The sequence below is a fragment of the Poecilia latipinna genome, unplaced genomic scaffold, assembly GCF_001443285.1.
Source record: "Poecilia latipinna isolate Pla-1442-1.1 unplaced genomic scaffold, P_latipinna-1.0 Scaffold111, whole genome shotgun sequence".
Classification (NCBI taxonomy): Eukaryota; Metazoa; Chordata; class Actinopteri; order Cyprinodontiformes; family Poeciliidae; genus Poecilia; species Poecilia latipinna.
The window spans coordinates 24,114-47,203 of NW_015112727.1; the positions used below are offsets into that span (position 1 = coordinate 24,114).

The 23,090-nt window shown below is 40.1% G+C and overlaps 3 protein-coding genes across 5 annotated transcripts in view; 2 read left to right on the plus strand and 1 right to left on the minus strand.

Moving 5' to 3' along the window:
* The first annotated feature begins 29 nt into the window (after positions 1-29).
* Positions 30-5,655, plus strand: rgp1 (GP1 homolog, RAB6A GEF complex partner 1). Of its 2 annotated transcripts, none has more exons than XM_015027930.1 (10): positions 30-209; positions 411-530; positions 1,498-1,631; positions 2,421-2,504; positions 3,103-3,252; positions 3,386-3,532; positions 4,160-4,287; positions 4,360-4,537; positions 5,050-5,320; positions 5,358-5,655. In XM_015027930.1, the coding sequence occupies exons 2-9, from the start codon at positions 415-417 to the stop codon at positions 5,271-5,273; spliced, it is 1,161 nt and encodes a 386-aa protein (XP_014883416.1). In that variant the 5' UTR covers positions 30-209; positions 411-414; the 3' UTR covers positions 5,274-5,320; positions 5,358-5,655. The 2 variants fall into 2 exon arrangements, with proteins under 2 accessions (XP_014883416.1, XP_014883417.1); XM_015027931.1 differs by having other exon boundaries at positions 30-207; positions 415-530.
* On the minus strand, positions 5,647-7,923 carry msmp1 (microseminoprotein, prostate associated 1). Its single transcript, XM_015027932.1, has 3 exons — positions 7,467-7,923; positions 7,281-7,389; positions 5,647-6,279 (listed from the first exon to the last, which is right to left on the minus strand). Exons 1-3 carry the CDS (start codon positions 7,621-7,623, stop codon positions 6,075-6,077), a joined length of 471 nt encoding a protein of 156 aa, XP_014883418.1. The 5' UTR covers positions 7,624-7,923; the 3' UTR covers positions 5,647-6,074.
* Positions 7,924-11,754: 3,831 nt separating this feature from the next.
* pik3c3 (phosphatidylinositol 3-kinase, catalytic subunit type 3) overlaps positions 11,755-23,090 on the plus strand; it is an 18,059-nt gene continuing 6,723 nt past the window's right edge. The window contains exons 1-17 of one of the 2 annotated variants that reach the window (XM_015027933.1): positions 11,755-12,152; positions 13,678-13,866; positions 13,963-14,106; positions 14,271-14,400; positions 14,527-14,553; positions 15,788-15,874; positions 16,822-16,917; positions 17,016-17,087; positions 17,203-17,307; positions 17,393-17,485; positions 18,108-18,293; positions 19,680-19,810; positions 20,969-21,053; positions 21,164-21,231; positions 21,314-21,419; positions 21,515-21,631; positions 21,979-22,110. In XM_015027933.1, coding sequence (XP_014883419.1) covers positions 12,088-12,152; positions 13,678-13,866; positions 13,963-14,106; positions 14,271-14,400; positions 14,527-14,553; positions 15,788-15,874; positions 16,822-16,917; positions 17,016-17,087; positions 17,203-17,307; positions 17,393-17,485; positions 18,108-18,293; positions 19,680-19,810; positions 20,969-21,053; positions 21,164-21,231; positions 21,314-21,419; positions 21,515-21,631; positions 21,979-22,110 — 1,833 coding nt within the window. In that variant the 5' untranslated portion in view covers positions 11,755-12,087. The remainder of the gene's footprint in view (positions 12,153-13,677; positions 13,867-13,962; positions 14,107-14,270; positions 14,401-14,526; positions 14,554-15,787; positions 15,875-16,821; positions 16,918-17,015; positions 17,088-17,202; positions 17,308-17,392; positions 17,486-18,107; positions 18,294-19,679; positions 19,811-20,968; positions 21,054-21,163; positions 21,232-21,313; positions 21,420-21,514; positions 21,632-21,978; positions 22,111-23,090) is intronic. The other variant, XM_015027934.1, reaches the window with a different exon arrangement.

Below are 23,090 nucleotides of genomic sequence, written 5' to 3' on the forward strand. Positions count from 1 at the left end.
TTGGTGCGCAGAAGCGGAAGTGGACGGCATCCATTTTTTTTTTCAGTTTTGTTTACTGTAGCTTCGGCGATAGCAGGGAGGGAGAGCTATGCTTAGTTTACCCAAAGACACAGTAAAATTGTCTTAATGTGCCTAAAGAATAAATTTTAGGCACTCTCTTGACTTAAGAATCTTAAAAGTCTTACTGCAAGCTCGCTTGACGTCGAGGTATGTAAAACCAATTTGCTGTATAATCAACAAAATCCAGCAAAAAAAATTGAGACCGAAGAAGTTAACTTCTTCATACTGACTGGCTAGTGGAGAGAGTCACAGGCTCGGAAACAGTGTTGTAGTTTATGTTCAGCTGTCTCTAGTTTTTATTTTTAAGCGTTTGGAGATGTGTTGAGGTAGCGTTGGTTTTGTCTAACGGCACAGATGATCGAGGTGGTGGCCTCCATGGCCCGGGGCCCCGTGTTCCTGGCCGGGGAGCTCCTGGAGTGCCTCATAACCTTCACTAACCCGATGTCTCACCTCTCCACCTCTGCCAGCAGGTACAACTTTTCTCCTGTGGGATTTTTTATTTTTATTTTTCAAATGATATGGCTTTATCACATGGATGTGTTGTTTATCTTCTATGATGGTGTACAGAAAATTGTCAGCTAATTAAAGCCAACCGAATTTATTTAAAGAGCAATTTTCGTGCAGTTGAATGCATCTTAAAGTGCTTTGCAAAGTTTGGAAACAATTAAGAGTTCACGCACAAAACATTAACTAAGTATATATCATAAAAATTATTTGATGTGTCCTTTTTAATTGAAAGATGGCATAAAAAAGTAACACAGAGAAAAGTAATTGCAGTTTTATTTGTAGTGATATGAAAAACCAAAAACGGATCTGAAGAAGGTAAAAGTAAAGTTGACTATAAAACGTATATTATCCATAAGATAAATAAATAAATAGAAATAAGACCTGAAATTGCACTAATTCTAGGATTAAATCAAATATCATAAAAAAGAAAGGGTATGAAAAATATACACAACAATCTAAGCTTCAAAATCTAAGAACTAAACAAATAAATAAAAGTCCAAGTTTCTATTTTGCTTTTTACAATATCAACACTATATTTGTCCTCCTTTCTTGAGGACGCTTGTACCAAGGACGGAGACTGTAATAACAAAAAGATTCCTCATTGTGAATTTTATTTTTAACTTCAGGTGCAAACAATCCACTTTGAAAAAAGCAAATCACACAAATAGCGGAAGTAGCACAGCAATAACATATTTAGCTTGGCACACAGTGGGGACAATGTGGAGGGAGGAAATCTCCAAAGCTCACTGTTGCAGAGCTGCAGCAGATTTTTTTTTTTTCAGACTGCCAGTATGCTTCTCTAATAAAACATTCACTGATAATTGTCACATATTTATACGGAGGGGTGCTAATAATTGTGTTTGAAGAATGCTAATGTTGATCTCAGTCAGTCAGCCTGCCCCGGTGTAACCATTGTCTTCTGTGTGGCAGCGAGATGTTGGCATGGGCCAGCGCCCAGATCCACTGCCAGTTTCATGCCAGTGAGAACAGAGTGGCCCTGCCGGCGCAGGGCAACAAGCAGGACGTCCAGGCCGACAGCGACACCGTGCTGATTCCAAACAGAGGTGAGCCATCGAAGAGAGGGGCCAAAGGTCCAGATTCATGTGTCCGATATCAGATCTGCAACTTATCAGGACTGCCACCAATGATTATTTTTGTTACTGATTAAGCTATCGTTTTTTTTGTTTGTTTGTTTGTTTGTTTTTTTCCCTGATGAATGGTGGAGAAAAAAAGTGGCACATTTTGCAGATTTTCATTTAAGCATTTTTTATGCAATGTTAGAAATGCATTAAAATATTGCAGATAAACAAATGTAATTCCCTTGTTATATAAGACAAGACTATTGTTGCCTAAAATGCAATTAAAACTTTTCTTTAGTGTACGCTTGATCATTTGTTGTAAATAATGCAACTCAACGTCAATACAATGAAGGGCTGACCTGGTGGTTATTTTAGGGGATTTTCTTCTTTTTTTTCTTTTTTTTTTCAGAATTTGAACTGGGAGAAGCTAAAGCTATGTTATCTGGGTAGAACATAGTCACAAAGCTTTTTTTTCTTTTTAACTTAAATGTAAATATCTATCATTTCTGTACAGTTTTGACTTAATTAATGCTGAGCCTGTATACAGTGAACCGATTACTAAGTTGGTTGACAGTTATTTTGGTAATTGATTCATCAAGATTAGCCTGATTGATTGTTTCAGCCCTACGGCATATATGTATTTTTTTAAGAACGGATATCTCTGAAAGGGAATTTGGCAAAAACTTATTAGTAATAAATAAATACATTTAGATAGTAGGTCCAAAGATAAGGATTTAGAATGTGCCACTAAGTCTTCACCTTTATTTTTTGCAGGAGAACGAGGGCAGTGTGTGCTGGACACACCTCCCAAAATACTGTTCTGTGACCTGCGCCTTGACCCCGGAGAAAGCAAAACGTGTACGTATTTTCACATGATTTCTGTGTTTTATTTTTGTTTTTTGTTTTTTTTTTTAATCCTTGCATCTTTTACATATCCACATATACCTGAGATCACCTAAAGCAATTTTCTCTTGTATGACTGAATCAGTCTCTGATTTCTGTTGTTGCTTTGAGGTTTATTGGTTGTTTTTGTACAGCTTTATGAATTCCCTGCTAATTTCCTGCTAAATAAAATTTAAATATTGGGTCTAAAGGGGGTTTCACATTTGAGCATAGAATATTTTGGCTCTGACTCTTACTGGCTGGTGTAAAATTAAAAAATATATATCTGGTCAGTGAACGCATCATGCACAAGCACTACAAGCTAATTGTGCTACCAACAAATCTAAGATTCTTGCTAGTTTGAAATATCAACTCTAATTATTTTGTTTCTTTTCCAGAATATTAGTAAAACTCACTTGCGTCCCGTGACTACCTGTGTTATCGTTCTGAACTAGCGATTGAAATTGGCTAAAATTTGTATTTGCCGCTAAGACAGGCTGGATGTCCTGATTTCTGCGTCTGTCTCACATTCACAACAGTTTCATTTTGTTGGTTTTTATCTCTGCTGTCACAGACTCCTACAGCGAGCTGGTTCCCGTAGACGGACCTCCTAGTTTTCGCGGTCAGGCAGTGAAGTACGTCTACAAGCTGACCATCGGCTGTCAGCGGGTCAACTCTCCCATCAAGCTGCTCCGAGTTCCCTTCAGGGTCCTGGTTCTGCAGGGTGAGCGAGTTTTGGATCGCCTCCGGTCGCATTCGCTTTTATTTTGTCCGACCCTCTGTTCTTTAGATTTGTGAGGAAATTCAGTGAAGAGTAAAAACTGATGAAGTTTGACTTTTTCTTATCTGGCCCGCAGGAATGCCAGAGCCTCCGTTTCCTCAGGATGAAGAGGTTTCTCCCTCCAACCCGTTTCTGGAGGAAGAGGAAGCAAGCCGGCGAGACGCGACAGCTTTGGAGAGAGCGCTGGACATGCTGATGGTCACCACCTCCAGACGATGCCCTCGTAAGTTTTTATCAGCTTATCTTTCTTTCTTTGTGTGTTTCTTATTTTCTTTCTTCTCTGATTTCTTTTTGTATTTCTTTTTCTTTGTTCTTTTATTTCTCTACTTCCTTTTTTGTTTCGTTCTTTCTTTCTTTGCTTCCTCCTCTGTCTCTTTCTTTCTTTTTTCTTGTCTTCTTTTCTCTTTCTTTTTCTTTTTTTATAGTTTCTTTGTTCCTTTTTCTTTATTTATTGATTGATTGATTTGTCTTTATTTGTTTTTCTCTTTCATTATTTTAATTTTTAATTATTTTTTTATTTCTTTTATTTTTCTTTCTGTTTTTTGTACTTTATTTCTCTTTATTTTTATTATTTATGTTTCTTTTAATTTTTCTTTCTTTTTTGTACTTTATTTATTTTTCTCTATTTTAGTTTTTTTTTGTCTTTTGTGTTATTTCTTTCGCTATTGTCTTTTTTATTTAAAGATACTCAGAAACAGAACTGTTCAGTGTCACTCTACAGATACATACATATATGTATTTATATAAACATTAATAGTGGATCAGATCAAAACAAAGCTATCTTTTTTTTGTTGTACCTTTCCATCATTTGTACTTTACACACATTTCCTCTGCTCTTCGTCAAACCCAGACATGTTTAATATCACCAACACGCGAGGAAAAGTGGCAAAGTTCTGCATCTTTAAGACCGTTTACAGACTGGGGGAGGATATCGTCGGCACCTTCAACTTCTCCGAGGGAGACATTCCCTGCCTGCAGGTGAGTTTACTGTTGCAGCTGTGGCATTGCTTTCCAAGATTTATTCTCTAAAACGCTTCGAATATGTCCTAGTATTCGGTGAGCCTGCAAAGCGAGGAGGAGATCCAGCAGCAGTACCGGCGGCGACCCGAACAGGCCATCAGCGTGACCGGACACGGCCGGCACGTCGAGTCCTGCCTCCACACCGCCTCCAGCCACTTCTCTCTGCCCGTACCACTCAACGTGACGCCGGGCTTCAGCACAGACATCGGTCAGTCGGAAGGTCATGTTCCAACGTCAAGTTGTTCAAAATGCTTTTGAAAATCCCTCTGAAAGTTTCAGACCATCAGAAATGTTCAAGTTGATTTCAGTCGTAGTCATATTTTTAGAAGCCTCCACTTAAAAAGTAAGCTATGCTCATAATGAGGAATTAATTTAATATAAATTAAAGATTTAGAGGAAAGACTATACCTCAAGTGATACGTCAAAACAATATTTGGGTGCACAAGTTTTAATTTATTTAAGTTTTTTTCTAGAAACAGGTTCTAATTTACACATTCATGCTTGATGTCATACCTGCATTAATATTTAATTATCTGTTCTATATGAAGGTTGCAAACACTACAGATTTCTCGTAGTATTTGTTGCAACTGTAGCAGTTATTGCATTAGTAGGGATTTTTTTTTTTACCTCTTTTGTTATTAGCAATTCATTTATCAAACATCTTACTTTAAAAGTTTTTAGACGCCATCTTCATCGACTCTCCTTGCTCTCACTCTTCAGTGACTCTGAGGTGGCGCCTGCACTTTGAATTCGTCACGGCCCGTGAGCCGATGGAGCCGCCCACCGTTCTTCAGAACCAATCAGAGGTGACCGTCTGGGCCGGGGCGGAGCACGTCGACGTGGACACCTTCAGCTGGAACCTGCCCGTCAAAGTGCTGCCCACGAACCCGGCGCTGGCGTCCTATGTGTCCCAGTTCACTGGCACCAACAGCATCAACATCTGACCTCCAGAGCTGCACAGTTTTAAAGACTCTTGTGAGTGAGTGTGTGTGTGTGTGTGTGTGTGTTTTCCTTTTACAGGTAACTAATATTTGCACAGAGTTGCATATTTCCAGAAGAAATAAGCATCCAGAGTTGGTGGATTCAAATTGTATTGAAACAAACTGTATATGTCGCCTTTTTCGTTTTTTGGCTTTTTAAATTTTTTTGAAAAATGCAACCTTTTCCTTTTGGTGTTTATTTATTTCTGAGACTGCTTTATGAACGAACAGCTTTTATTTTTCTTATTTGAAGCCAGCATTACTCATACAAGACGCTTTTCTCTGTACAAGTTATTTTCTTTGAGCTCGTGTAAGAACCACAAGGATATATTAAAAGTTTAACCTCAAATTTCTTTTATTTATTTTACACAAGAGTGTCATCTCCAGGTTAAATGAGTTACAGCAGAAAACAGGTGAGCAGAAATACATATAACGTATGCATTCTTTCTTGTATTTACATTACTAGATTGTTTTGACGAAAGTTTTGTTTAGCAACGAATATTGAGTCAGTCAAATATGCAAAGGTTTTACTGAATTTTTAAAGCACGGCTGATTATAGAAATAAAATAGATTTAAAAAGATGCAGAATATTTACTTTAATACTTGCAAGAAGAATGCTAAGTGAGAAATGTCATACATAAACACAAAAGGCTGCTTTTCTGAAGTTTTGTTTTGCAAAGACAGATTCCTAATACGGATGTAGGCCAAGACTCACAGACGGTGTCTAATATAGGTTCATTAAAACAAAAAGGCATTTTCTGATATTTAGGTGCAGGTCAAGCTGTTGTTGGTCTCCGTACGGATCCCCCCGTCGAGCTGCAGCTGCAGCGATCCGTGGCTGGGGTCCCTGTCCGTTTCGCCCGGGGTGCACGGCAGGCGGGGGTCGGCTGTCTGGACCAGGAACACTTTGCAGGTCACCGGCTCCACCCTCACCTCGCACCAGGCAGGGAAGTCCACCGGCCGATGCACCCTGCACGGTCAACACAACAGTCTTTGTGTACTCCTCCTTACGCTGCATGTTTTTAACGTGTGTGCTGTTCAAACGTGCAGAAAATGTAGCTATAAACCATGACTGTGTGCTCTAGATGGATACGACTCTCAACCCAGGGCGCCATTACCAAGGAGTGGCAGCACAAGCACGCACAAAATAAGTATAATTTAAATGTTAGTTACTCCTGTGATGCTTGTTTTCATTTTCCACTAATGGGGAGTGTTGGACAACGTAAGAAAATACTATGTGGCTTTGCACTGCGGATGGGTAAGTGACATGGATGAAGCAGGTTGACTCACAGTTTATTATTTGTAGTTAAAAAAAAAAAAAAGATAAATCAATTAAAAAGGGAAAAATTAGACTGATCAAAGCTGCAATTAATTAATTAATAATTATTGAATTATTGTTCCCTTATCAAAGATTTTAAATTCATTAAAACTTTATTGTATTTGTAAAACACTAAACTAAAAATACTTTTTCAGCACTAGGGCCGCCTTAAGAGTAAAAAAAACAATGCTGTACACATATCTATATATTTATGTCGTGATTTTTGTAAATTTAAATTACATATTAGACAACAATCTAATAAAGAAAAATCATTGAAATAATGTGAAAGAACAATCTATTTTTTGATCATTTGGGTTACTTTAAAAAAAAACATAAAAAAAATATTTACACTCTTCAAACTAACTTTCATTCCTACTGATCATAATTTTTGCATGTTTCTTCTGCTCTTTGGATCATTTGTCTTATGGTGGCAACATGAGCAGGCCTCTTTGCCCTAATCTTCAGGTTCATAGCTTCTCTATCGGAGTTGAGTCTCTGTGCCGCTCCGTAGCATTAATGTTAAACAGAATCGTGTTGGCAAAAGGAAAATATTCCTGTAACGTATGCCTGCCAGGGGAACGAGTGCCTCCACTGTTACGTATGGACTGTGTGCATCTGGACACCGAGCGATTCTGGGTGTTTGTGTTTCTCACGTCTCACAGCAACCGACTCCAACAGGGTGCAAACAGGTGCACTGCATGCAGGCGTTATCCATCCAGGTCTCCCCCAGGGCGTACTGCCTCCCCTCGAACTCACACAGAGCTGGGACAACACATAGTTCAGATCATTAAAAAACAAAAAAAAAAAAGTATTAATTTAGATGAAATAGGATTTCTCACCTCTGGAGTTGAAGTGGCACTCAAGAGGCGCTGCAGAGCCACCGCCGGCCCAGAGCAGAAGAAACCCTGCTGCTGCCACCATCCAGTTAACCACGGCGAGCTCCATCTTCATCTTCTCTCCGATTCCTCGTCTCCTTATGGTCCCTCGCTTATACATCCGGAGGCTTTAAGCCTGTGCCGTGGAGGTGTGGTCGCCATGTGGGCTGTGGCCCTGGCTGTGGAAAGTGGCGCCATCCATCAGGAATGAGGAGGTCCTGTTGTTTGGAGTGGAGGGGGGAGCGGCTGAGGGGGTTGGACAGAAGTGAATCCTGTATCTTTTCATGGGTTTGGCACCACAGAGATGCTCTCGCTGTGCTTCAGCAGGCATGAAAGTCAGAAAGTGATAGAAACAATGACACATCCATGTGGTGACTAAGCAATGGAGGGGCAGAGGAGAGGTGAGCTGGAGGACAATGAGGGAGGGAGGGAGAGAGAGAGAGAGGGAGAGAGAGAGAGAGAGAGAGAGAGGCCCAAGGAGGAGGAGAAGCAGAGGGATTGGATGTATTTACTGTTATTCATCACCGGTAAACCCCTTTTCTAGTTTAGAACTGATCAGAAAGCCATCGCTATTTCAAACAGTCTAAATGTTAGGCTACAGCCTGGAAGGCCATAACGTCATGGCCACTCAAGGCTGAAAGGTCTTTAAACTGGGGCCTGGCTGTGATCTACTGGAGATCAGGCATTTTTTAAACATGTTCCTGAAACCTTAAAATCTTCTTACAATCTAGAATAACATTTGAAGATCTGGTGGAATTTAAAATGGCTCAAATAAACTGTTACCCGAGCTCCTACAGAGCATGTTTTTTGAAAGAGAAGAGAAGATATAACTTTCTCAAACTTAAGGATTCATAATATACGCACAATAGGAAAGAGCTTTTCTATTTCAATTCATGATGTGAAATGACTGAACAAGTTAAATGAGGAGTTAACAAGTCAAAATTGAATACAATTTAAAAGGAAATATAAGGAGGTCGTTTTCACAAGATATTGAAATGTGGGTGAGAGTTAACACTAATGTGTTTATGTAAATTAAGGCTAAGGCAGATGAGTGTGTGGATATGGATGTATATATTTAGACATATGTAAACCCAGATAAAATGGAAAACTAATTAACTTAAGTCCTTTTTTAAATTTTTTTAAATTTTTTTTGTTTTATTAATGAGACTCCATCTGAAAGTGTTGTATGAGTTTATGAGGTGGGAGTTCATAAGTTTCTAACTTCTTTCCTACTCCTTTTCAAGCACTGTGGTACAAAAATATGTGTCTTTTGAATTCCTTATTTTATATTGCTATCATGTTCAAAGTAAATAAACCATTTTGAGCCATTTAGCTGCAGGGTTTCCCAATAGAACATTGTCTGAACCGGAACACCAAGACCACGAGCGTGTCTTCCTCCTGCTGGGTCGTTTTGACCCTTTCTCTTATTATCAACAAGGATCTCCACACTTACAGCTTCAAATAGAAGTTTACAAACATTCCTCACAACCATGAATTTAATCTTCTACTGTGTTTTTAATTATTTGACCAATTGAAACTGAAACAAAGAAAGTTATTTCTTTATTTCTTTATGAGGTACATCCATGCATTGATTTCTACACACTTGAATGGATTACACTGGCAACATTGTTATGAAGAGCTGTGTATCATCTGCGTTGCTATAGTAACCTATCTTGTTATTTAACAGCAACTATGTAAAACAACGTGCAACGTCAAAATAGTTGAAACTCACGAGTTGGACTTTTCTTTTCAGAAGTTTCTCTCGGTTTTCGGCACCAATTGATGCACTGTAAAAAAAAATTAAAATCAAAACTTGTACATTTATTGTTTACCACAAATATACACATGTACATTTCTAGCAGGGATTCAGCTATTAATCTTTTGTCTCAGCATCAAAACAAACGGACTGCAAAAAGTTTAACAGATCTACGTAAACTTGGTACCGACTTTGTTTTTCACAGAAAACAAGTCGAGATGTCAACAGTCAGCATGTTGTCATCTGACCTGATTTTACGGTGATCTGACAAATGATTAGTTCATCCTCTCAAACTTGTTTACCATCTGTGGACAGAGTTCAAGATCAGAGGAAAAATCCACCCAGATCTTTCACAAGCGGGGCCCCGGGGCCTCGTAACCTTCCCGTCTTCTCTGACACCTCCAACATTGATGGACGGTGTTGATGGGTTCTCCACGGGAGTTTTTCTCATTCGCTTGATCTCTGTGACTCAAAGTTCCCTCTTCCATTGTGGACAAGTCTTATGGACCAGCCACAGCTCTTTTTTTTTATTATTATTTCATCCGATAAAGCTGAAGAAGAATTTACACACCTCGTGTTCAAACTTGGGTGGTACTGGGCTCTTTGGAGATTGCGGGTCACTTCAAACGTGTCGACTCAGAGCTCACGCCCTGAATCGTCCAGTGCGAGAAGGGCGGATGTGTCAAAACTGAAGATGAGGATTTTCCTGTCCTGTCTTCACACTTCATGGACATGCACTTCATTGGAGACAATCGCATTTTAACTGGGGGGAAACTCTGAAAGTGCCCTTGGCTTTCATCGTGACACAACCTTTGGAACGAAAACTGGCTGCACTGGTTGAACTTCATCCTGAAAAACTTAGACAAGAACATTTTGATCATCGCCTTTAATTAATGTTTACATATCTTTTGTTCAGCAGAAAATTTTATGCAATAAATATATTGCATCAGATGATTGTATTTATTTTCTTTTCTTGATTATTTGTATTGTTTTGCCCAATACGAGATAAATCAATACACTGAAGTCCAGGAAGTATCGATAAATAATATTTTATTTCAGGCTCATCACTACATAGACAGACTGTTTCAGCTTTAGTTTCTGCAAGTTAAATGCTTCTCTGGGTTCAGATCTGAACTCTAAAACGGTCTTTGCAGATATCGTTTTGGGTCATTGGCCACCTGACAAAGACGGCCACGTTTGCAGAATATGAGATAATCTGAGAAGAAACTGATAATGCAGCATGCGTATGCCGTCCACTTTACTTCCATCTCATTTTCTGTGTTTTGATGATAAAATTTACCTCGGATCATAAACATTTCTAACGTTTGCTGCAGTCTTTTCACTCTGTGCTTTTCATTTGGGTTGATGTGACAATTTTGAATCATTATTCTTGACAGGCAGCAATCTTTTAGCTCCTTTTGGCACATTTTTTAAAAATAAAAATGCTTCTCTTTATGATATCTTTTGATAAAATATGCTTGCTTAACGTTCACAATCATGTTGACAAGTGTTTGTTGACATAAGTGCTAAGGCGGAGTACGGGTCAGTCCAAGAAACCAAAAATGCTGCTGGACAATATTAAGCTTAGAAATTCATTGAGCACCATCTGGCAAATGCATTATAATGATTACAATTCATATCTTGAATCGTTAGTAGCGAGGAAATTTAATGACTGTACTTCCTGCCCTGGGAGCATTACATTGGGGTATCATGCTCCATGCCTAAGATTCTGGATTTTGTACACTTTTTGACACAGGGGTGTGAATTCAGTTATTTGTATGGGTGGGTGGGTGCATTTTGCAGTATAATGTAAATGCTACATTGCCCCTGCAGGCTTGTATATCTTTGGAAAATGACGTTAGGGGAGGAATGATTCAGATGATCCCATTGCATTATGATATTTCCTCTCCACAGTATTATGGTAGTAAGTGGGGTGGTGACCCTGATATGTTACTCAAACAGAGGGAATCCCTTTGGATCTCTACCCTTCAAACTGAAGCATGAGTTATTTCTGAATGTGATTATTTTTGTTAAATAAATCATTTAACACCTAAATAGAGATTGTACATGTTTTCGGATGAAACAAGTTTTGAGCATGTTTATTTCAAAATTCTCTGGGTATGTGAAATAGTATATTTCCATAGTGGATTCTGTAGCATCAGATATTCTGGAACAGGATAAGTAAAAAGGGATTTCACAGTTGCTTTGAAAATTATAGTTCATGGACTATGTGTTTATCTTTATATATATATATATATATATATATATATATATATATATATATATATATATATATATATGAGTGTGAAGTACTTATCTATACATATGTGTATGTAAGTACTCCACTTGGCATTCGAATAGAATAGTTTTTATGTGTCTGTGTTTTGTTGATCCTTGATATATTTTTTACACTGTACCTTTAACCACGAATGCTCGAAGCCCTCCTTCAGACTCAAATAATCAATCCAAGACTCAACGATCGCTTTCATGGACTTCCTCGTCTTGCCTTATCGACATTCTACTACTCTGACCTGACTGGAAATTTCGGTTTCTGCTGTGTAGCTACTAAAAATCTAAAATCATGCCCGGTCAGACTGTAGCTATACTAGCGTCTTAGCAGTGACTAAAAACATTAATTTATAATTTTTAAACAGTTTACAGTCTGATAAAGCCTTCAGTTCCGTTGTCCGGCTTTTATCCGGTCTCTGTGGAGTGTTTCTGCGCCAAGGCCTTGTTGTCGCAATAGTCTTCCACAAAAAAACGTCCGGGGATTTTAATGTTGAAGTCGTCCGGTGTGGGAGTAAAATTTAGTGTTTTTCCCCTCGGAAGATGGACACAGACAAGTTTAACTATGTCTACAGCTGTGACCTGGACATTAATGTTCAACTGAAGATGTGAGTCGGGCTGCTGAAGCCGTGTGTTTTGATGAATCTATGGAACTACTTTGTTCTGCTCGGTGTGTTTGCGGTATGGGTCGGTGCAGCGTTTGACATCTTGCACTCAAGTGGGATTTTACCTTTAAAGTTCCTTCGGGTGCTAATTTATTATTTAATAAGTGACAAGAAGAGATAAACTGTTTTAATTTGTGTTTTTGGTCGTATGTCCTGTCAGGTCGTCGGTTTCTATTCGTAGTGAACTGCAGTGTTTTGATTCGCTACATTTTTCTTTGTTGAGTCGGTCCCGTTTGTGACGAGAATTAATAAAGTCTTACATAAAGTAACTAGTAAGCGAAAAGCATTTAAATTAATCCACTTGTACTTCCGTGACTCAGGAAGCATGTGCCTTCTTGTTCTCCTCCGTGGTAATTTTGAATCTTCATTGGTACATTATGCTGATTTAGCAGTAATACGCCAGTCTTTTGTCCATTTTTTCCTTTTCAGCTGGTCAAATGGTGAACAGTTAGGTTTTTCTCTGCACATACCATGCATAGAAACGGAGAACTCCCACTTTCTTTCAGTCTATAAACGCACCAACAAACGGAATGTTCTTTGATGCCCCATTCCTTGAGTTTTTTTTTTTGTTGTTGTTTTTTAAGTTCAGGGAAATATGCTCCGCATTTACGGGAATAATCTTAAATAATTTTTTTGTTTTTGAAATAAAAGTAAATGCATGCACTCATTTCCTGTTGCAAAAAATGCAACAGAAAAAACAAGCTGAAACTCTTGTTGCAAGTATTTAGATCTATGAATAGGTCCATTCTAACATATGAATATGCAACAGAGCTGAATCAGACAGCTGATTTATCGCCTCAGAGGTCAATATCTAGAGGTGTGCAATACTGCATATTCTGCGATCGATTACATAATGATTCAATACAGGTCCAGCACTGCCAATAACGACACCAATACTCACAACTTAAGTATAGTATTATCAAATTTCTTTTCTGACCTTTAAGTGTTTTTTCTTTTGAATGATTTTGGTAAAACTTAAGACAGAATTTAGATAAAGTGCACCGGTGTCCACAAAATGCGCTAATAGCATATTTACATCATGAGCAGAAACAATATAAAAATGAATCAAATTTGGGTGCATTGTTTTCTCAATAAACAAAATGCAACAAAAAAAAATGTTTGAGAGCAAATCTTTATTATCAAGAGGGCATCTTTGAACGTAAAGTATTGATCTTATCACTTTAGTATCCACCTCATACTGACACCGGCTTGGTCTCAGAATCCACCATCTCTGTCAGATTCTACAGAGTCCTGCTAACTCGCCTAATATTTGAAATGAAATCATTCAGAAAACGTATTCGCGCCAGTAGTCAACTCTATGCATTTTTGTTTTAGTCTGTGCTTCATCAGAAAACTAACAAAAGACGAGGAAAATAATCAGATGCTTTTTAGCCGGGAAGAGAAATAAATAATCCTGTTACTGGATTAACAATCAGTTTGCCTTTCTTCTTCTACTCTTCTCCAACAGCGGCAGTTTGGAAGGAAAGCGAGAGCAGAAGAGCTACAAAGCGCTGCTGGAGGACCCGATGCTGCGGTTTTCCGGTCTGTACCAGGAGAACTGCTCGGACCTCTACGTCACCTGCCAGGTGTTTGCGGAGGGGAAACCTCTCGCTCTGCCCGTCCGCACCTCATACAAAGCCTTCAGCACACGGTGGAAGTAAGAACACAATCGGGAGGGGTTCTTCTAAATCTTGATCGTACTTTTCCTGTGATAACTACATTTTATCGACTTGTTTTTCTTTCCCATTCCCAGCTGGAACGAGTGGCTGCGGCTGCCGGTGAAGTACCCGGACCTTCCGCAGAGCGCCCAGGTCGCCCTCACCGTGTGGGACATCTACGGGCCCGGCAGAGCCGTTCCTGTTGGGGGAACCACAGTCACCTTGTTTGGCAAATATGGGTGAGTCTTCTGAGCCACAGCTATGCTTTGGTTGGCTTCTGCTGAGATAAATTAATAAAAAATTAAACTAAAAGAGCTATCGTTTACTTTTTGTTTTATGTGTGCATCAAAATTTGCACTTATAATTCTCACCTCGTAACTTCTGCCGCTGCTGTTTGCTCCAGCATGTTCCGGCAGGGGATGCATGACCTTAAAGTTTGGCCAGGCGTGGAGGGGGACGGAGGGGAGCCCACCACCACACCAGGACGCACCAGCAGCAGCCTGTCAGAGGACCAGATGGGCAGACTAGCCAAGGTATGGACAGTAAACGAGGAGTAGAGATGTTGGTGTGTATCATTTACAACGTGGCATGGCAGAGGATGGAAGGCAAACGGGAAAGCGTGGGATGGGAAGTTGTTTCTAAAGCGTCATTTGTTCCAGGGTCCCGATCTGGAGGTACTCAGTGATGTGAGTACGAATGGAGGAGCTGCCAATGCATTGCGTGTGTGTGTGTAAAGTGTGTGTATGAAAGCCTCGGTCAAAATATGTTTGGTTACAAATCTCACCACATCTAGACTGTAGAAAGGACCGTAAATGCAGCTGGTCTCTGTTTTGAAGTGTTCTGTGTGAGAAACTAAACACATTTTGACCCAGGTTTTCGGTGTGAACACATTTGCGTCCAGGTGTATGGCTGCATTCCTGAAAGCATCACACACACACACACACACACACACACACACACACACACACACACACACACACACTTACACACACACACACACACGTTTGTTTTTAAATTTACTACTGTAACTACACACTCGTGTTGCGGGTGTGTGTGCATGCATTTCATTTTTATGACATCACTAAGGTTTATGTAATTACCTAGAATGGATTTAACCTTGAATTTCTAGTTTCCAAAAACTCACAAATTCCTGTTTATGGTAGGAATATACTCAGGTAGGAGCTGGACTCCTACTCGATCAACAAGTTGATTGACCGTAATTAGTGAACGACTGTTTGGAAATTCCAATATACAATCTTTTTTCAGACCAGCGAACGCGCCACGTTGGTTCTCGTTCAGGTTAGCAACAAAAACGCTCTTTGCTGTAGACGCTGTCATTGAATGACATTAAATATTTCAGTAGGTTTGGGCAACTGCATTGTTTATTGTCACCATGAAAGACTGATCAAAAGCTGCTTGTGTTACTGGTTTTAACAATGCCGCTTGTACGAAAGCATCAAAAGTGATAAATTTATCAGCAATACAATTACACTACTTAGTGCAACCGATGCACTCAAGTCGCCTAGTTGACAAATGTCTTATTTTTAAAGCCACATTTGTGTTTGTGGGGTTCTGACTGTGTGCAGATCAGCAGCAGTAGGTCGTCAGAAATCGCCCACTGCATTCTGATTTGGGTGTTTTTTGTTTTAATGTTTCGAGAGCAGCAAACTTATCTAAAGTATTGTTTTTGGCAGCGACCTTTCTTTAAGGTGCAAGCTTTAATTCCAGCTGCTGAACATGTCTGTGCAGAAATGTTGGGCTGGCGGCTGGCCTCGAGTTTGTGCATGATTGTTGGAGCTCACCAGCTGCTATCCTGCAAGCGGTTCCACTACAACAAGCAAACAATCAATGTCTGTTATTTTATCGTTTTAACGTCTTTTTCCCTCTTTCTCTGTGTCTTTGCTTCGCATCTCCATCCAGCTGACCAAGGCTCACCGGCAGGGCCACATGGTGAAGGTGGACTGGCTGGACCGGCTGACCTTCAGAGAGATTGAGATGATCAACGAGGTGAGACGGTCTGGCCCAATTCTGTCTCCAAACTGAGGTTTTGTTTTTTGTTTTTTTTTTGTTTTTTTTTCTTCAGATATTCATGTAAGTAAAATTTGTACATTTTTATCCTTTTTGAGCAACACTATAGAGGAAAAAAAAGCTTTAAACCACTAATAGTTTTCTCAACTTTTCTTCTGTATTTGTTGAGGAAAATGCATAAAAAAATTTTCTGTGAACTTTTGCTGCTTTTCCACTCAGTTTTTGGCCAGTCGTTTTACCGCTACGTAAAAATTAGGAAAGAAGCTGTAATTAATGTAGACAAAAGGCATAGAGGTGAATTATCCTTCCTTTGATTGTCTTGTGTAGCAAGTGTAGTTTTATCGGTCAAATTGAGCTCCTGCAGTCTGGAAAAGTATGTTTAGATTATTGAATTAGATTCATTTTCCAGGTTTGAATAAGTATGGCAAATAAAAATACCACTTGATAATTATGTGTTATTGGTAGATTAATACCTGACCACCAACTATAAAGTCTTTAAAAAATGCAAACATTTTAAAAAGACTTAAATAAATAAGCAATGCTCAGCCTGTTGGGGGCACAAGTAAAGCCTGGTGGCCCGCCAGGCTCATAAAACACTGGGGGAAACCCTGTTGTTCTGGTTTTTTTTGTTTGTTTGTTTGTTTGTTAGTTTTTTGCGTCAGACTGATTTATAGTTATATGGCTTAACACACGCACAGAAAACCCCCCCCAAAAAAAACATCCCTCCGAAAATGGTTAAGTAACTGATCGGTAAATGAAAGAAAACTGTAAAGGACTACGTTTAGAAAAGAAAGCCTGGAGAAAACATTGACTGTGATTAGTTTGAAAGATTAAAGGAAGTTCTCAGACCTTGGGATCTAAACATGAAGAAAAGAGGGATGGCTCCTGACTTGCACATTTAGAGAAACAAATGTGTGTTTCTGCAGAGCGAGAAGCGCAGCTCGAACTTCATGTACCTCATGGTGGAGTTTCCTCGCGTCAAGACAAACGACAAGGAGTACAGCATCGTGTACTACGAGAAGGTAAGTCTCACCTTCCTAACATCCGTCCAGATGTAAAAACCGGACGTCACGCAGCTTTGCGCTGTGTTTTTGTTGATGGTCGTTTCGTCTCTGCACAGGATGGAGACGAAGCGTCGCCCGCTCTGACCAGCAGCGACATCGTCAAAGTCCCCGACCCGCACTTAGGGATGGTAAGATCAGTTCTATGGAATCCCTGCAGTTATCAATAAACTCTAAAAGAAGATTTAATTCACCAAGGTTTTAACAATAATTCTTGGTTTTGCCGGGTCCTCCTCCTCCTCTCAGGAGAACCTGGTGGAGAGCAAGCACCACAAACTGGCTCGCAGCCTCCGCAGCGGCCCCTCGGACCACGACCTGAAGCCCAACGCCGCCACCCGGGATCAGCTCAATGTGAGAAACCGGCGGTTTTAATTTTTTTTACGATTTTAGAAGGATGAAGCCCAACAGTAAGCGAATGTTTGCACGTCGCCAACAGATCATCGTGAGCTACCCTCCAACCAAGCAGCTGAGCTCTGAAGAGCAGGACCTGGTGTGGAAGTTCAGATACTACCTCACCACGCAGGAGAAGGTGGGGACGTTTCTGCTTCCTTTCAGTCGTTGTCTCCTTAGAAACCTGTCACAATGAGCAACAAATCAATTAATTGCTTGATAAGTGAAAATGAGGTAGATAAACAGTCGTTAAAGAGATGCTCGCCTTTAATATTGTTGAAAATTTGGCATTTTGAGAAACGCTGCAAACATTTGACACCCAGTACGAAGTAGTTGGTTTGCACTATCTGCCACTTTTGCCTGTTTTCCCTGTCAAAGCTGAATTATTCATATGTTTTTGATTATAGAGACTTTATAATCCATTTTAATTCTTGTTGTTTGGTTTATTTATTATTTATATTAAAATGTTTCCCAGTTCCAGTGTTAAATGTTCTTTAGAAGTTAAACTTGTTGGGATTTTTTAATCTTTGAAAAGTGTACCTACATTACTGTGCCATTATTATTATTATTATAGTTGAAAATGGCCTCAAAATGACAATATAATTGTTTTTAGCAATCATTCAATTCGATTTATCTTTCAGCAGAATTTGTTACCGTGACAGGCCTTTCTTCTTATGGCAGCTGTTGTCCATAATTTACCTCCTGCTCTCTTCCTCTTCCTCTTCCTCTTCCTCTTCCTCTTCCTCTTCCTCTGGCTTCAGGCTCTGGCAAAGTTCCTGAAATGTGTGAACTGGGATCTGCCCCAGGAGGCCAAGCAGGCCCTGGAGCTGCTGGGCAAGTGGAGGCCCATGGACGTGGAGGACTCCCTGGAGCTGCTGTCCTCCCATTTCACCAACCCCACAGTGAGGCGCTACGCCGTGGCGCGCCTCCAACAGGCTGATGACGAGGTACCGCCAGACAGAACCCTGAAAATAACTTACTGCAGGAGCATAATCTCCCACTGAAACATTATGGTGCTCCAGTTTTAAGTATGTTGTCTCAGTTATTGTCACCTTCTAACCATCCCTAAAGTACAGAATATCAACTTACTGCCTTTTTAAAGTCAGTCAGAGCGTCTGGGGATTTGGAATTAGTAAAGCGTGACTTCCTGTTTCCCTCTGTAAATAAACCGCATGACACAGATCCCCATTTTTCTTAGTCACTCTTCGAAACCGAGAGAGAGCTTCCTGTTTAAGCAGGCCAGATGTGTGTTAAAAGTGGCCAGAAGAAAACCGCTTTTCACCTGAACTTGTTCGTATCCAAAAAGCTCTAAGCAGCTGAAGCTGTGCCAAACAAGGCCTCACTTTGACCTTATTTGCTTTATTTTGCCTCCGTTCACAGTGAGGAGGGGGATTTGGATTTGGGAGGTAAAAAAAAGAAAAAAAAAACTCTCCAAAGCTCACAAAGTGTCATCTTCATTTCATCTAATACTCATATAAACCATCTATATCTCAGGTCTTTGTTTAGGAGTAATACCAGGCAAAAGTCCTTTACTTCCTCGATCAGAACTAGTCAGTTGAATGCAGAACAAAAACATTCTGATTATAATATAGTACAATCAAGCTACCTTGACCAAGTGCTAAATGCTAATTTGGAAAAAGCTGTCTAAGAAAGTCCAGCAGATTGCACTCGGTAAGTGACTTTGCATCAATTCCTCCTCCTGTCTGCGGACCTGGTCATAGAGGAGAGGAACCACTCGATGCTAAAACGATAACGACCCGAAACATTCAGGCAGATCAGCCCAGAAACGGTTCCTGAGATACACAGCCAGGCATGCCTGCCCTTTGACCTTAACTCTATCGAAAACTTGAGCAGAAGAAGAAAGAAATCTTTTTAAACATCTTTCTGAGGAAGGTTAGGGAGTCAGGGCATCCTTAATGAGTCTTATAGGCCTTAAATTTATCTAAAATGAAGGCCTTAGAATGTTTTAAATTCAATAAGAAAATGTAAGTTGGCCTCAAATATGTTAATTGCAGGACTATTTGATGTAGTTTTTTTTTCTTGAGGGACATTTCTGTTGGGGGTTGGATCTTGTTCTGTGACTTGAGATTGTTGAAGCTACGCTGGTAGCTGCTAACATACCCTCACTATCTAGCTAGCTCACATTTTTACCTCTATACTGGTTTTGATTATAATGCAGTAAGTTTCTCCCCTATATTTGTAGTATTTTCAGTCTTAAATTTCTGTCAAAGTGGTATTAAAAATGTCTGTAAAAAGTCTTAAATGTCACTCGCTACACCCTGCAGTTGCTCTGACGGTGCTGACCCCTGCCTGTTCCTCTCTCGTCCCTCCAGGACCTGCTGATGTACCTCCTCCAGCTGGTGCAGGCGCTCAAATACGAGAACTTCAACGACATCCAGGGAGGCCTGGAGCCAGGCAGCAAGAGAGACAGCCAGGGACTTTCAGATGACTCCACGCTGGACAGGTCAGAGCAACATCAGCAGAGCCGCCCTCTGGCTGCACATCACAGCGACAGGCATGAGCTGAAGGGAGCTGTTCTCTGGAAATCGGGGGGGGTAGAAATGTCAGCAGGTGATCTAAATTTACCCCCAGATGCGCCAATTTGCAACGTTTGATTATTTCTGTTTCAGGAGGCGTTGAAAACGCTTTGGTTGTTAGGATTTCACTGGCAGCCGCGCGGCTGAGGCTGCAGGCTCAAGCTGTTGGCTCGGCGCAGCGGCCGCACTGACTTCAGTGTCGTGCGATAAAATAGTAGTTGATATAATTTCTGCTTTAGCTGCTATATTTACACTGCATAAACACAATATCTGACCAAGTTTTTTTGGTCCAGTTTCTAGTGAAAATATCTGAGTTTAGTCTTAGTTCGAGTGTACTAACTTATAAATTATCAGCAAGACATAGGAGCTTGTTTTAAGTCAACGGTTTATTAATATTACTAATGAAAAGTACTAGTTAAAAGTGAAATAATCTGCCAATCCAACAAGACATCTTTCCCATATTATATGTTAAAATAATATCTTCCTCTGGCAGACTATTTCACTTATAGTCATTTTTCACGAATGTTAACGAATTTGTGATTTAAAACAAGCTCATATATTGTGCTAAAAAGTTACTTGTAAGTTAGTTTTGTCTCATTTAAGGTGAATTAAGATATTTGCACAAAAAACTGGAGCAAAACTACTTGGGCGTGTTACGATAAGTTTTACTGGACTATAAATTGTCCCAGAAATCTTTTCAATAAGTGATGATATTTGGTGTTTTGAAACCATTTTCAAGTAATATATTGATAATGGCCTAACAACTCAAGTTTGTCTCTCAGAAACCAGCAATCTTTAATTTTGTGAAGGACACTTAACACTGGAAGATATTTTAAATATTTAAAATAAACAAAAAAAACACAATAAATAAAAGGCAAGTAAGAATCACTTCCAACCGAAACCAATCATGCAAACATAATTGCCCTTCAAAAATCATCAGAATAGAAATTATTGCGCTAATTTAATTTGTTGCGCTATTAGCCGGTTTATTATTTACTGCGACAGGCTTCGGTCAGATTTAGTGGTTTTTTTGCAGCGCAGCTGGGATTTTCTGTTTGTCGTTTATCGTTTCGTTTCTGTCTCAGTTCTCAGATCCTGTCGGTTCCGTCCGGATCGTCCTCCACCGCCCAGCAGAAAGGCAAGGAAGGAGCGGACAGTGAGACTCTGGAGGTGATGAAACGGCCCCAAAAACAACAGAGGACCAAAGAAAACACACATTTTAAATGATCACATGATCATAAATTTCAGTTTGTGCTTCGTTTATTTATTTATTTTTGCAGCAAGACTTGTGCACCTTTCTCATATCGCGCGCCTGCAAGAACGCTACGCTCGCCAACTACTTGTACTGGTGAGCAGCCGTCGTCCAGAACAGCAGCAGCAGCGTTTCACTGGGACACGATGGTGTAAAATCGACTCGTTTTTCTCCTCAGGTACGTGATTGTGGAGTGTGAGGATCAGGACACGAAGCAGAGGGATCCCAAAACCCACGAGATGTACCTGAACGTCATGAGGCGGTTCAGCCAGGCGCTGCTCAAGGCGAGTGTTTTCCTGGGCAGATTTGAGCGAGACATGTTCTGCAGCAAAGCAGCTGAGCTGTTTCTTGTTCTTCTTCTTCTCCGTCTGCACCGCAGGGCGATAAGAGCGTGAGGGTGATGCGGTCGCTTTTGGCCGCCCAGCAGACCTTCGTGGACAGGCTGGTGCAGCTTATGAAGGCCGTTCAGAGGGAGAGCGGGAACCGCAAGAAGAAGGTGACAGTAATAGATTAATAGTAGATTATTCTGCCAGCTGATTGATTGATCTAATTTTAAAGAATGGTCACATTCTGCTGAGTTTTCATTCAACAACTTGAGTCGTTTTTTTTTTTGTTGTTTTGTTTTTTTTTTATCTTTAGAGAAAAATGTTTTTATTTTTTGCACTGTTCTGTTTGTTCTTCCAGCAAATTGCCTTTTTTTTGGGCCTGCATAATGCAATTAACGATGAATCGATTACTGTATTAGTTGATGATTATTTCAATAATCGATTAATCCGATTAATCGCTTTCAGCCCTGAACTGCAGTTTAACGAAGCGTCGTTATTCCTTGTGAATTCTCTGCAGACGGAGCGGCTGCAGGCTCTGCTGGCCGACAACGAGAAGGTCAACCTCTCAGACATTGAGCCGATTCCTCTTCCTCTGGAGCCTCAGATCAGGATCAGAGGGATCGTCCCGGAGACGGCAACGCTCTTTAAGGTTTTCCGCTGATTAAGTCCTCCTCTGATCACGTGTCCGTCTGCCTTCGAAAGCAGATGACCGTCTGACACCTGTCACTTGGGTGTTGCAAGTGGAATAAAACTGTTTCCATATTGACTTGAGCGCAGTTACACCCATTAAAGAAATGCTGTCGACTTAAATGGAGGATCCGTTTGTGTAGAACCAGGTGGCGCGTTGGTGCAACAGATGAAGCTGGATTTCTTCCTCTTACTGATGCACACACATCTCCTCCTGCATTTCAGCTTGTTTTTTTAGTTTGCTTTAGGAGCGAAAGGCCTCCACTGTCTCACGTTAACTTTGCACTTCCTAACATCCTCATATTATTTAATTCTGAGAAATAAAAGAGCAAACAATAGACTCTTGATTGATGTGTTGTCACCAAAACTTTAAGAAACCAAGGACTCGTACTCCAAGAACCTTTTCACATATTACCTTCCTTCAACAACAAATCTCATTGTGTTTTATTGAGCATGAATGGAAGGAAAGGATACATATTTATTACATTTTTCTAAATGAGAATCTGAAAAGTGTGGCGTGCATTTTTATTAAACCAATTTTACTCTGATACCCTAAATCCAGTTAAATCCTCATAACTTCCAGAGCTGTTTTTCAAAGAAGAATGGGGCAATAAAATGGAGTCTTCAGATGTGTAAATATGGTAGAAACACCCAAAAACGGCATGTTGAGTCAGGTGCATGCCACACTTTTCAGATTTCTACTTGTGAAATGTTCTGAAACGGCGCATTATCTTCTTTCCACTTTATAATCCTCCACTACAATATAAATACAAACATTTAAACTCTTTGAAGGACTTGTGTGTCGGGTGGAAGAGCGTTCCCCACCGTGTTTTCAGCTTTGCTTCAGGTCCTATCTGCGTTCTGTCTCACTCTGTCTGCATTCTGTCTCACTCTGTCTCACTCTGTCTGCATTCTGTCTCACTCTGTCTCACTCTGTCTGCA

Bases quoted from the DNA above. Each gene is read 5' to 3' on its own strand.
- rgp1 (XM_015027930.1), top strand. From the start codon at position 415: ATGATCGAGGTGGTGGCCTCCATGGCCCGGGGCCCCGTGTTCCTGGCC. The intron at 2,505-3,102 runs GTACGTATTTTC...CTGCTGTCACAG, and splicing joins CCCCGGAGAAAGCAAAACGT to ACTCCTACAGCGAGCTGGTT. The intron at 3,253-3,385 runs GTGAGCGAGTTT...TCTGGCCCGCAG, and splicing joins CAGGGTCCTGGTTCTGCAGG to GAATGCCAGAGCCTCCGTTT.
- msmp1 (XM_015027932.1), bottom strand. From the start codon at position 7,623: ATGTATAAGCGAGGGACCATAAGGAGACGAGGAATCGGAGAGAAGATG. The intron at 7,390-7,466 runs GTGAGAAATCCT...GTGTTGTCCCAG, and splicing joins GTGCCACTTCAACTCCAGAG to CTCTGTGTGAGTTCGAGGGG. The intron at 6,280-7,280 runs GTGAGAAACACA...TTGACCGTGCAG, and splicing joins GGAGTCGGTTGCTGTGAGAC to GGTGCATCGGCCGGTGGACT.